General features: G+C 42.0%; 1 protein-coding gene across 5 annotated transcripts in view; it reads right to left on the bottom strand.

The window, feature by feature from the left end:
- Zzef1 (zinc finger ZZ-type and EF-hand domain containing 1) overlaps positions 1–14,139 on the bottom strand; it is a 130,909-nt gene that overhangs the window by 103,788 nt on the left and 12,982 nt on the right. For all 5 annotated transcript variants that reach the window (XM_076542845.1, XM_076542848.1, XM_076542847.1 and 2 more), the window contains exons 2-4: positions 6,201–6,345; positions 2,185–2,379; positions 619–790 (exon numbers count right to left, since the gene is read on the bottom strand). In XM_076542845.1, coding sequence (XP_076398960.1) covers positions 619–790; positions 2,185–2,379; positions 6,201–6,345 — 512 coding nt within the window. The remainder of the gene's footprint in view (positions 1–618; positions 791–2,184; positions 2,380–6,200; positions 6,346–14,139) is intronic.

The raw sequence follows: 14,139 nt of genomic DNA, 5'->3' as shown, positions 1-14,139 counted from the left end.
GCTGTCCTCGAACTCAGAGATCCGCCTGCCTCTGATTCCTGAGTGCTGGGATTAAAGGCGTGCGCCACCACTGCCTGGCTTCCATTTGATATATGTAAAGATGGATTTCTTTTCTTTTCTTTTTTTTTTTTTAGTTTTTGGAGACAGAGTTTCTCTGTATAGCTCTAGCTGACCTGGAACTTGCTCTGGAGACCAGATTAGTCTCAAACTCAGAGAACCACCTGCCTCTGCCTCCTGAGTGCTGGGATTCTTTAATCCCATGTGCCACCATCACCTGGCTAAGATAGATTTCTAAATGACTAACCAGAGATGCTGGCTATGTATTCAAAGGTTGTATGTATGACCTCCCTAAATCTCTACAAAGCCATTCTGTTAGACTAATCTTGTATTTCCTTGTAAGTATTAGTATAAGCAGGAAAGGACAACATGAGCATTCTAATAAAATCCTTTTACTAGCCAAGAAGCAATTTTAAACTGCATTAAAAAAACTGAGTATGCCTCTCATTTATAGGTGAGCTAAGAGGAAACAAGGTGAAGATTTCTATTTGTACCACCTGGAAGAGCCATCTCCTCAGGCCCCATTCTAGATTTTGAAAGACTAAAACATGTACTCCTCACCGTATCCAGTGTGAGCGGGCACTACCGTCTGACTGCCAGTAGGATGATGTTTCTCCGTTTGTCATCCTGTAGATGTCTGCAGGGTTGGAGGATGTTTCTATATAAGCATAGCACTTTGTTACCGACTTGAGTTTATCCATTTCTGGGCTTCTGGCTAGGTCTCCAGGGCTTTCTGCAGGAAAACACCAGAGCTTAGCTATTTCACAAAGGGGAAAAAATGGCCATTTAAAATATCTAACGGAAACATGCTTAACACTTTGGTAGCAAAATCAAACATTCCTTAAAAGACTCCTTCAAAAAACCCCATTGGCCAATGACTGCCCCATCTTCTAATTAATTACACCATGATGCCAAATCACTGCTATCTTTATAAAGCTATGCCAAAGGATGAATAGTTTGCACTTACATTCCTTTAATTGTGCTTTTATTTTTTAATCATATTTATTTACTTACTTATTTGAAGTAGTGTGTGTGCATGTGCGGGTAAGGACAATCAGAGGACAAACTGCAAAAGCTGATTTTCTCTTTCTACTATGTCGGTTCTGGGGATGAAATTCAGGTCATCAATCTTGGTCACAAGTGCCTTCAGCTGCTGAGCCATCTTGCTGGCCCAAATGAGGCTTTTGAAGCTACTTACAAATTCTGAGTATTTTCTGGTCCTACCCTCTCCCAGTTTTCTTCCTGGTTAATAGTCTGGGTTTGTTGGTTTGTTTCTTGTTTGTTTGGGTTTTTGGTTTTTTAGACAGGGTTTCTCTGTCCTAGAATTTGCTCTGTAGACCAGGCTGGCCTCGAACTCACAGAGATCCACCTGCCTCTGCCTCCCAAATGCTTGTTTTAAAGGTGTGTGCCACCACTGCCCAGCAATAGCCTGTTTTTGAAAAATCAAGTCATTTACTGTTTATACATTTGTAGTGTATACATACATATGCACCTAAAACAATATTTACTTGGATGTTTACTGATGTGGAGAAAGAGTTAAGTAATTGACCAAGAATAGTTACCCCCCCCCCAAAAAAAAAAGCTCAGCCAAATGGGTCATTAATATGCTAGAAAATATATTTTGCCCCTGGGATGTCTATTTTAACTGCTTATATTTTTGCTGGGAGAAACTTTAAAGTTTTATACAGTATACTCCACTAATCTTTTTTTTTTCCTCTGATGAGTAGAGCTGGCTATGTGGAGGTCAGACAATACACTTCAAGAGTCAGTTTTCACTTTCCACCTTTCTGAGAGGCAAGGTCTCTTGTTTCCCCTGTTGCACTGGATACTCACGCTAGCTAGCCTACAAGCTTCCAGCTGATTCTCCTGTCTGTGCTTCCCACCTCAACACTGGAATGCTAGGAATACAGATGTGTACCACTGTATCTGGCTTTTTATACAAATTCTGGGGATCAAACTCAAGTCATCAGACATGCACAGGCAAGGGGCAGGGAGAACATTCTTAGGCTACACACTGGTTACGTATTTTCAGAAATACAGGCACAAAGGAGAACTGGCTCACCCTGTTACTAAACACTAGAAGAAATAATGGGAGGGTATTTTCAGGAGACTCTCTCATGCACATACCCTTTTCTTTTTGTACCAGCTGATCCAGAGACTCCTTCAGAACTGATGATCGCATGGTGCACATGTTATTGCAGTGGTCCAGCATTGGGTAGGGAATCACCATGCTAGAGATCCGATTGCGATGCAGGAAGCGCAATATCATTGATGAGTGAGTACCAAGGCCCTCCTTTGACTCTGAAAATATGTCGATGAAACCTAAAGACATAAAATCCATTTTTGGTGTTTTCATGAAGCCACCACAACAGTTCCCAAATCCTGTGCCTGCTACTCCCTCTGAAGTGGCTAAAGTAAACGCAGCCACTAACTTCACTGAAATTTTGAGCTTCAACTATTTAAAAATATTAATTGGTTTTAAAGAAATGAACCAGTGGCAATCTCAAAATTTAAGAACTTATTTTAGGGACTGGATAGCTTAGCAGTTAGAAAAAAATAAGTCTTTTTTATATATTCATTTTTATCTTACATGTACAAGTTTTGCTTTTGTGTACATATGTGCAATGTGTATATGTCTGGTGCCCACAGAGGCCAGAAGAGGGCATTGATCCCTTGGAACTTAGTGCTTATGCTTAGGTCCTAACAATAAAACATCCACTGCTATTGCCAGTTTCTGGAAGAATTTTATGAGACGTAAGGTATTTGACACATACTGTTTCTCTTGGCCTCACAATATGGCAAGGTGTATGTTGTCCAGGGGTGGCAAAGGTCCAGGCAGCCATGCTTTACAACAGGGTGGAAATGAAGCTCCTGTGACTCACAAGAGATCGAGAAGAAGGCAGAATAGGGACACTCCTCCACTCCCCTGTCATGCTCCTCCTGCCATTCCAGGTCCTTCTCCCCCGTGCATGACTCATTTGAGGACTGCTCCTCCACCTTTTCTTCAACCTCAACACTCCTGCTCAGATGCCCACTTGGGCGCACTAAGTGACTCCCCAAATGTCACCAACCTCTCACGTACCATTATCCCAAGTAATCTTATGAAGACATGACACAGGCCACATACCTGCCACTGTTTAGAATCCTTTACTGGCTCCTTATTGCTGTGGAATATTATTTTAAGATGTGTTACATTTGTTTATGCTGTGGAACATTTGTTTTATGATGCAAAGATCTGTTGTATTTGTTTATGTTGCATCTGTTTAACTCACTCTGTGAAGCTGTGACTCTTTGCCTGTCAGATGTCAGACCAACATCTGATTGGTCTAATAAAGAGCTGAATGGCCAATATCTTGGCAGCAAAGGATTGGCAGGGCTGGCAGACAGAGAGAATAAATGGGAGGAGAAATCTGGGAAGAAATCAAGGAGCAAGCAAAAGAGGAGAGGATGCAAGGGGCCAGCCACCCAGCTACTCAGCCAGTCACAGAGTAAAAATGAAAGTAAGATACACAGAAGTATGAAAAGGAAAAAGCCCAGAGGCAAAAGGTAGATAGGATAATTTAAGAAAAGCCGGCTAGAAACAAGCCAAGCTAAGGCCAGGCATTCATAAGAAAGAATAAGCCTCTGTGTGATTTATTGGGAGCTAGGTGGCAGGCCCTCCAAAAGAGTCAAAGAGTAAAAGACTAAAAACGACCAACAACACATTACAACCTAAACTAATGAGTCTCAAGCTGAGGTCACTAAAATACAGGAGGAGCACCAGGTTAAGTGAAGCAAGGATAAGCATGGCACCTTCTCTGGAAGGAGAGACATATTTGTAGATTTGGTATCCTATTTTTTCCCCACTTTTTAAATGAGTCATAATGTATGACAAAAAGTTCACATAATGATATTATTTGACAAATTTTTCTAAGTTCAAGAGACATATGTAAACAGCCTCAGATCAAGATATCACCCACCAGTCTTTAAGGGAACTTGTGTTTAATAGCAGAACAGATTCATTAGGAGAGAATAAAACTCTGAAGCAACTTTTTCGATAAAGCAATAGGCTAAGAAGAAATTTTGTGCTTAAAGTAGCCTATTTTGGTTATATGCCCTACTCAAACCCCAGAGAAGCTGATTTCTAAAGATTTAAAATCTAGGCAACACCCACCCACTCCCACAGGAGGACAAGGCCTCATATCCATGAGGCTGCTGAGACTGTATGGATTTGTTCAGAATCTATACCAAACAGCAGACTGCTGCACATGAACACACACACACACACACACACACACACACACACACACACACACACACATATGCACACGCACACATCCAGAGCAATTTTGTAATGAAAAATGGTTTCAGTTTTAGAAAGGTTCTGCAAAGGAATGATTTCAATGAATTAATTCTATGCATCAACAGTGAGATATAACAAGAACAAGTTTCAGGGTGGAAAGACTTTTGAGAGGAGGACTAGGACACTATTCGATGTCACCACAGAAATGACCTCAGCTTTCAAAGGCTTGAGACTGTGACAATTCTTTTATGTTAGATATTACTACATATTTTTGAGTTGAAAGCTTTAAGTGATGAGTGTATATTATGTGAGCACTTGGGGATCTGGGCTCTGGTCTTTCTCCAACACCCCTTTCCTCCATCGGGCACCCAGTGCAGCAGGTATCACCTACTGGTGAACTCCCTTCCCTACCCACCTGCGAAACTCCTCTGAGACTCAGGGGATAGCTCAGGGGTACAATGCTTGCAGCATTGGTGAGGTCCTGATGTGATCCTCAGAACATAATGCACATATGCATAATCTGAGGAATCCAAATAATGCCACCCACACACTTGTAATGCAAAGGTGGGAGTGACTATAAATACTATGATATGTTAGCTAAGTGAAGTTCAAAGTTCATCTTAACTGCCATGACACTAGGAAGAGCAGTACTATGTATAGGCTACCTACAATGCCCTATAAGAATTACATAATGAAAGAAAACAAAACATTCATTCTCCATTAAGATGCAGACATTATCCTTCCCTGGCTCAGTACATCACTTGGCAGTAGGTCAGAGGGTTCAACAGCAACCAGCTTCACAGTCTGCCAAGTCTATCCTGCCTTTACTCCTGCCTAGAGACACTAAGTATTGTCACCTGGTGTACAGAGCAGGCAAAGTTCTTAGGTCAAATGATGTACAATGCTATTTCCCTTTCAAATTGAACTGTCATCTCACTTGAAAAACTAAGGGCAAATTTATTCTGATGCTATCTTTACATAAGTCTGAGTCACCAAGGAAATCATCTAACCACACAGACCGACTGGGTATATAGTGATGTACAGCACTTGCCTAACACATACAAGGCCCTAGGTTCAATCCTCAGTACACATTGGGAGTGAGGGGAGAGAGAGAGAAAATATAAGAACATGAACACAAAGAAAACAAAACAAACAAATCAGCAAAGAAATTAAAGCCAATATTTCTTAAATGTACAACAGGTAGAAGCACCATGGCTTAATTTTTAGCAATTCTTACTTTACAAAAATTACTAAAATTTCAAAGTAAAAGCTTTAGAAAACAACAGTAAAATGTTTAATACGTGCCCAAAATAAAACAAGAAGACACTGCCAAAATAAGAGAAGGTCCCTGCTCTGATGGAGCACACAGTATTGAAAAGACAGACAGACAAAAATGAAATCAGTTTATTTATTACAATGATATTACATTGAAAAAAAAAAACAGAAAAAAGAAAAGAACAGCGATGCAGAAGAAAGAGGCAGGATGCTATGAGAACATGCAGCATGGGCCAGGCATGCTTCTTAAGGAAGTAAACAAGCAGATCTACTGGAAAGCAGCCTCTTGACCAAGGGGCAAAAAAACAGAAAACTGCCCAGCCATCACTGCTGAGGAATGAAAGGGATGATTTCACTAATTTTGTCCAGCTCATGTGTCTAATAAATGCTTTGGGAGGAACTCACAGCACCACAGCTGGGCCAGTCTCAGGACCTAAAGCACAATAAAGTTCATTGTGGTTCTAGGCTTTGTGTGTGGCAGTGCCAAGAGCCAATGAGGCTTAGCCTAGGTGCCATTAATATTAACTGAAAACTTTTTGGTTCTAAGAGAACATCTTGAGCCTTCAGAATTCATGTGAGCACCTACCTGGAACAAGCGAGCAGGCTTGTAGTTGTCTGATGACATGGCTCAGCTCCCCCTGCAGATTGGCTCCACTGGAGTTCTTGAGGGCCTCCAACATATTCTCTGCGTCAACTGTCCCATCTCCCTCAGCATCAAACTGTGCAAAGGCCTACAAGATAAGAGACATATATATGTACACATATGTATGTGTTTATGTGTATATGTATATTTCATTCAAAGAATAAAACAATTCAGGATAGTAGGCTCTTTATGTTTTGTAAGATATATGTATGCGTAATTTTATAACATCATTTCTCTTCCAAGGCAGTAATTCTTTGACATCTCCAAATAATTTCAGAAGAAAGTATTCACTGCAAAATTTTTCAATAGTTGTAAATTGTTGTGGTCTGAATAGAAAATGTCCCCTTATAGGCCCATGTGTTTGAACATTTGGCCCCTGGCTGGTGGTGCTGTTTTGGAAGGTTGTGGAACCTTCAGGAAGTAGAACTCAGCTAGAGAATGTGGGTCACTGTGAGTAAGCCCTGAGCTTTACAGCCTGGCCCTACTTTCTGTTCATATTTGGCGTCCTAATTGTAGACTTAATGTGACCTCATGTGTTTACTGACAGGCGTTCCCTGCCAGGATGGACTGTAGCCTTTCTCAGACTGAATCAAAACAAACCCTCCCCACTTAAGTCCTTTCTTGACAGGAAATCTGGTCATAGCAACAAGAGATGTAAAGTACAGACAATGTCAAACACAAAGCAAAAATCTGAAAGAACTGGGTACTCAACACAAGTGCTACTTCGGTCTATGGCTTCATGACTTTTAATCAATGTGGACCACACCCCTTGCCCATACTCGGGTATTTGGGAAACTTGGTTCGGCATGGGACTTGATTTGACTACTAGTCTGTCCCTAGAGCTGTGTGTGTATGTGAATCTATTGACTTGAAAAATAAGGGAGTTCTCACATTCACGAGCTGCTGCCTAGACAAGGTACACAGGAACAGAGTCCTGTACAATGGAAAGCCACTAGCAGAACCGTGTTCGCTTTCTAATCTATAACCTCTGACCCCATCACATTCCACAAGAGGTCCTCACAGAACTGTGTTCTTTCACCCAGTCTCAGTTCCTGTGCTCTGGTTTTTCTGTCCTGTTGCGGATACATGCACTCACATACCTCCTCATTGCTAGAGTCTCCTGACCTGACCTTTCCACGTGAGCCTCTCTTCCTCAAAACTGTGCTCTTTCCTTACTCCTCTGCTCCATGAAACAGAGAAATAACCCACCAAGGTTCCATGATGGGCACAATGCTCCCATTTCCATCCCATCACAGCTATCTGAACAGTACAATATTCAAAAGGAACAAATACAGATTCCCACATTTGTAACCAGAAGCTCTGAGGAGAACACAGCATTATTTTTGCCTCTACTCAGCCTGCCAAGACTATCCAAAAAGTGAACAGGATCAAAGATTACACTAGTTGAAGTACAATGTACAGGAGGAGAGCTCTGTCCTGTACCTGTGGAGAACAGATTTTTGTGTGGTATGTGTGTTGGTAGAGGTGGTTTGAGAGATTAAACGCGGGGCTTTAACCACTGCACCACATCTGCAGACCATGGAATCTTTACAGTGGACAATGGTAAGTGGGAGTGTCTTAGTTGGGGTACTATTGCTGTGATGAAACACCATGACCAAAAGCAAGTTGGGGAGGAAAGGGTTTATTTGGCTGACACTTCCACATCATAGTTCATCACTGAAGGAAGCCAGGACAGGGACTCAAACAGGGCAGGAACCTGGAGGCAGAAGTTGATGCAGAGGCCATGGAGGGGAGCTGCTTACTAGATTACTCTAAGCCATTACATTGCTTGCCCAGCCTGCTTTCTTATAGACCACAGGACCACCAGCCCAAGTATGGCCCCACTCACATTGAACTAGCCCCGCCCCGCATCAATCACTAATTAAGAAAATGCCCTGCAGGCTTGCCTACAGCCCAGCCTTATGAAGACATTTTTTCAGTACAGGTTCCTTCCTCTCAAATGACTGTAGCACTTGTGTCAAGCTGACATAAAACTAGCCAGCACAAGTGACGTCTTGTCAACTTACACACATCACTGTTAAACCACAAGCTTTCCTTACTTGTTCATTCCCCAAATCACACATTAATATTGATATCACGATATAAAAACATTTTACAAAATTAAAAATTCAAACTTTAAAAAGTTCAGTCTTTTTATAAAAACAGTACATCTCTTTTAAAACCAAAAGTCTCTCAAAAGCAGAGCATGGGGTCCTGGCTAGTGAAGTTCCAGAGGGAAGTTTGAGGGTCACTCAAAGCCTCAATTGGGCCATTGCAAATTTTGAGTTAAGAATTTGTGGTTCTGGTTAGCTGGGGATGAAGGATCAGCTGTGATTAACAAGATATCAGAACCACTAAAGTGAAACCTTTGCTTTGCTAGGACAATGGATGCTAGTCAGCTGGAGCTGAAAAATTAGTAGTGATTAAGAGAGCAGCATCTTTTTTTTTTGTCTTTTTGTCTTTTTTTTTCTGGAGCTGAGGACCAAACCCAGGGCCTTGTGCTTGCTAGGCAAGCGCTCTACCACTGAGCTAAATCCCCAGCCCCTAATTTGGGCTGGAGAGATGGCTCAGCGGTTAAGAGCACTGCTTGTTCTTCCAGAGGTCCTGAGTTCAATTCCCAGCAACCACATGGTGGCTCACAACTACCTGTAATGAGATCTGTTACCCTCTTCTGGTCTGCAGATAGAGCAATGTATACATAATAAATAAATAAATATTAAGAGAGAGAGAGAGAGAGAGAGAGAGAGAGAGAGAGAGAGAGAGAAGAGCATCATTTAGATGGAATCTTCTGAGAAGTACTTCCACAGAATTAGCACACAGAAGCTGTGTCCCAGAGGTGGCCAAGGTTGTACCTTGTGCTGGCAGCTGAACTTGCAGTTTCAGAGTCATTAGGTGGTACTGGTTTTTTAAAGGCATGAAGAATGAAGAGGTCACGAAGAGCAACTGAGGCTCGGTTGGCACTGTGTGCCAGGGCTGGAGTCCTTGAAAAGGGCCCAGAAGAGGCTATTGGTGAAAGTGCAGCCCAGTTGCAGTAAACGACCCCATGGGACAACCACCAAGGACAACAGCAGGTGTGGAGCTAAGCTGGCCTGAGCCTAGGGTACAATCTGTGTGTGCTGCAGAGGGCAGAGTCAAAGAAGCGACACAAGCCCTACACTGCAGAAGTCTTGAAAAAACTTTGGAGTTGGTAGAAATAGGTACTGCTAGAGTGGAGGTGTCTGGTGAAAAGCCTGTTTAGAAAGCTGTTAGAAATTATTGAGACAACAATCATCTTAAAGAATTGCTGGGGTTTTGTTGGTTTGCTTTTAAGTAGAAAGAATAATAGTAGTATTATGGGTGGGGTGTTTTTTTTTTTTTTTTTTTTGAGTCCTTAGCTTTTAGAAATGTACAATGAGGGGCTGGAGAGATAACTCAGCAGTTAACAGGAGGTTTGTGGTTGTTCTTGCAGAGGACCTGGGTTCTATTCCCAGCACTGACGGTAACTTACAACCATCTATAACTCCAGTTCCAAGGGATCTGATGCCCTCTTCTGCCTTCTTAGGCACTGCATGCACATGGTGTGTATACATAAATACAGGCAAACACCCATACTAATAAAATAACAAATAAATAAACCTTTTTTTTTTTTTAAATGCACAATGACAGATAAAATATGTCAAGATTTGCTTTTAAATAATTTGGACAAGAGAAGGTTGATGGTATTTAGATCAAATAAAATTTGCCTTGAGTTGGTACTTGTTGAACTGGCTAAAGTATATGAGAAATCAGTTCGCTATTGTTTCCATCATCCTATGTTTAAAAGTTCCCATTTATTAAAAACAAACAGAAATACAGATTCTCTTCCTCCATCTTGGCAGAGGTCTAGGACTTGATCTCTGGAGAGTTGTAGAGTATAGACTGGAAAAAGGCAGGTACAGCTAAAAGTGAGCATGTCACACTGAAAATGGGAGATTGGTGTCTACTTGCTAAATACATGGTTAAGCACAACCTTCTCCAGGGCTCCTAGAATGCTAGCATCCAGTTTCATATCCTTCCAGAAGGAGACAGAAGGGTCTTCCCTGGGGAAGCTGATAAGCCTAAGAGAATAGATGACACAGAATCATCCTACGAAAGTGTCCAGCCAATTCATCTTACAGCCATAGTCAGATGCACAGAGCATCCAGGCTTTTGAGTACCCCACCCCATCCACATCCCTTCAGAGTCTTACTCAGGCTAACCTTGAACCTGTAGCACAGGCAGGTCTTTTACTTGTGATCCTGCCTCTGCCTCTTGAGCAGGAGGATTACAGGCCTGCTTACCAGGTCCAGCTCTAGTCTGTCATTCTTACTGTTGTTTTTGTTTTATTTTGAGATAGTGCCTGGAAACTTGCTATGTAGCTCACGTTAGTCTCAAACACCTACTAAGTCTCTTGTCTCTGTATTCTGAATATTGGGTCTAGTCTCTCATTCTCTGGTGAGTGGATAGCCCAGAACCACTAGACACTTGAGAAAAACCTACTATGAAACACAAAGAGAAAAGAAAGATTACGCAGGGAGAAGAAAACTTCAAAAGAATGATTAATATATTCACAGAAATGCTTAAAGATAGTTTAGCCCTGGCTTTACTGAGGTACCTATCTCATTTCCCATAAAATTCACCCCATTAAAATGAACAGTTCAGTGGGTATCAGTATAATCAGAGTTGTGCAAATACCACCCAGTACCTGAAAAAGGTAAAAACTGCAACCACAAAAGAACAGGATACTGGGATGGAGAGATTGTTTAGCAGTTAGGAGCACCTGGCTGCTCTTCCAAAAGATAAGGGTTCAATTCCCAGCACCTACATGGCAGCTCACAACTGTCTATATCTCCAGTCCCAGGAGAATCCGATGCCCTCTTCTGGCCTCCACTGTGCACTGCACACATGTTGTGTATACACATGCTGCAAAACACCCATACACATAAAAATAATAAGTAAAATGTTAAAGAGAGATTAAAAAAAAAAGAACAAGATATTGTTGCTAGAAACAGGAGAGTGAGAACGTTCCCAAACACTTCTGAAGCTTAGGTACCTGTTGGGTGTGCTGCAAATGCTTGTAATCTCAGCACTCAGAAAGCTAAGGCAGGAGGCTCTGGAGTTCAAGCCCAGCCCCCGACTTATATATTGAGTTCTAGGCTGTCCTGAGCTACTAATAGAATCTTACCTGGGCGTATAATCTCAGCCCTTGGGAGACTGAGGCAGGACAAGTGCTATGGGTTTGAGGCCAGGCTGGGACTAAACATCAAGCACCAGCCAGTCAGAGCTACACTATACACTAAGACCCTGTCTCGAAAAACTAAGGAAAAAACCTCCCATTACAAAGGTTGAAAAGTAAAGATTACTAAAGGGACCAGAAAGTAGAGTACACGGAGAAATGATAGAAACTAGGAGGGAAAAGGAAAATTTAGAAGACTGACTTCGAAATGACATGAGTTCCAGAAAGATGGGACACAAAATGCAGCAGGAGAAATCACAACAGTGATGACGTAGACTTCCCCACACCAAAGTACGCATGTACATTTGGAGATTCAAAGGCAGAATGACCTACACAATGACCGACAGTGCACCATAAGGGAACTTCCTAACAGGAGCCAGGCACCATGACACACAACTGTAATCCCATCACTTGAAAGGCAGAGGCAGGAAGACTCTAAGATTAAGGCCAGCCTGGGCTATAAAGTGAGACCCTGTCTCCAAAAAAAAAAAAAAAAAAAAAAAAGAGAAGAAATGCCCTAATAATGAGGGAAAGAGAAGTTCTTATTTCTAGGAGGAAGAAAGAGTTTCCAAGTAAAAGGTCAAGAATCAGAAAGGGACCAGTTCAGTGGACACAGTGGAGACAGAGGACGATGGGAAGAGTGCATCTTTTGGAGGGGCCTTTCTAGCCCAGATATCAATACTCAGCCATGATAATGTGAGAGTAGAATAAAGACATTCTTATACATACATGCTCAAAAAAAGAAAAAAGAAAGAAAAAAGCTGCCTTTTCAGAAGGTGCCTAGAGGACTGGAACCAGAGTGACGGAACAGCACAAGAACGGGAAGAAGAGAATCCAACCAAGACAGAATGGAATCCTCAGCATGGTGGAGACTGAGGCACAGTACAGCAATCTGGAGGGTAACAAATCCACCTCACAGCACATCACAAGGCTTAGGGAGAATGTTCCTTTAAGAAGACAAAGTGAGCAGGGCGCAGAGGCGGAAGAGGTGGACCTCTGTGAATTCAACACCAGCTAGAGTTTCACATAAAACTCAGTCTCAAAAAATAAAGAACTGGGTGGTGGTGGCCCACGCCTTTAATCTCAGCACTTGGGAGGAGAGGCAGGTGGATCTCTGTGAGTTTAAGGTTAGCCTGGTCTATATAGTGAGTTCCAGGCCAGTCAGAACTATACAGAGAAACCCTGTCTCAAAAACCAAAACCAAACGAAAACCGAAAGGAAGGAAGGAAGGAAGGAAGGAGGGAGGGAGGGAGGGAGGGAGAGAGGGAGGGAGGGAGGGAGAAAAGAAAGACATCCAGAAAGCTGGGGCTGGAAAGGTGGCTCAGTGGTTAAGGACACTTGCTGCTCTTCCAGAGAATCTGAGTTTGGTTCCCAGCATTCACCTAGGTGGCCCCCAATCACCAGTAACTCCAGTTCCAAGGGATCCAACACTGTCTTCTGGTCTGTGAGGACTCCTTTATACATATAACATGCATTCACACAAATGCACATAAATAAAATACAAATATATTTTAAAAGGTTTTTTTTTAATAATTTATTTAATTTTATTTTTTTATGTGCATTGGTGTGAGAATGTCAGATCCTCTGGAACTGGAGTTACAGACAGTTGTGAGCTGTCATGAGGGTACTGGGAATTGAACCTGGGTCCTCTGGAAGGGCAGCCAGTGTTCTTAACTGCTGAGCCATCTCTCCAGTTCCACAAATATATTTTTTAAGAAGGTAGGCTAGGCATGGTAACACATGCCTTTAGTCCCAGCACCAGGGAAGCAGAGGCAGGTAGAGCTTTATGAGTCTGAGGCCAGCCTGGCCTACACAGTAAGTTCCAGGACAGCCAACGCTACATAGTAATGTAGCCTCAAAAATAAAAGAAGCTGCTGATAGAATATCCACGAATCAGAATATGTTGACCATTTTTGTTTGATGACATTTAGACAAATCACAGAGAATCTGTAGCTCAACTAACGATAAAAGACCTAAAACTTAAGGATGATAACAGTACTAGGGCCGCATTTGGGGCACAGCAGTCAGTGCTTTCATAGCACACAGAAGGTGGCCTGAATTGATCCCTCACGCAGCAAAATCTTTTTTTTAAGTACCGAGTCAACTGTTAACTCCAGAAAAAGTAAAAAGATCTCTAAGTAAGGGAAAGTCATAGTGGGATACTCCAGAATTCAGCTCTGAAAAAATTTTACCTAATCTTTGTCATGCAAACATCAAAGGGGATCCAAACAAAACTGATAGCATCCTAAGAACAGCAGGTATGCAGGTGAGGTCAGGAAGGGAAAGGGCTCATCTCCTTTGTGGCTGGAATAAAATGGATAAACCCAATACTAAAAAAAATTCAAAATGGCTGGAGAGATGACCCAGCAGTTAAGAGCACTGGCTGCTCTTCTAGAGGACCTGGGTTCAATTCTCAGCACCCACATGGAAGCTCACAACTGTCTGTAACTACAGTTCTGGGGGATCTGACACCAATGCACATAAAATAAAAGTTAAATAAATTAAAAAGAAAAGAAAACACTCAGGGTTGGGGATTTAGCTCAGTGGTAGAGAGCTTGCCTAGCAAGCACAAGGCCCTGGGTTCGGTCCTCAGCTCCAGAAAAAAAGAAAAAGAAAAAAAAATAAAAGAAAAAAAATAGCAAGAAAACA

This window comes from Peromyscus maniculatus, chromosome 8, assembly GCF_049852395.1.
Source record: "Peromyscus maniculatus bairdii isolate BWxNUB_F1_BW_parent chromosome 8, HU_Pman_BW_mat_3.1, whole genome shotgun sequence".
In the NCBI taxonomy this organism is placed as follows: Eukaryota; Metazoa; Chordata; class Mammalia; order Rodentia; family Cricetidae; genus Peromyscus; species Peromyscus maniculatus.
This window is presented reverse-complemented; position numbering and strand designations above follow the sequence as displayed.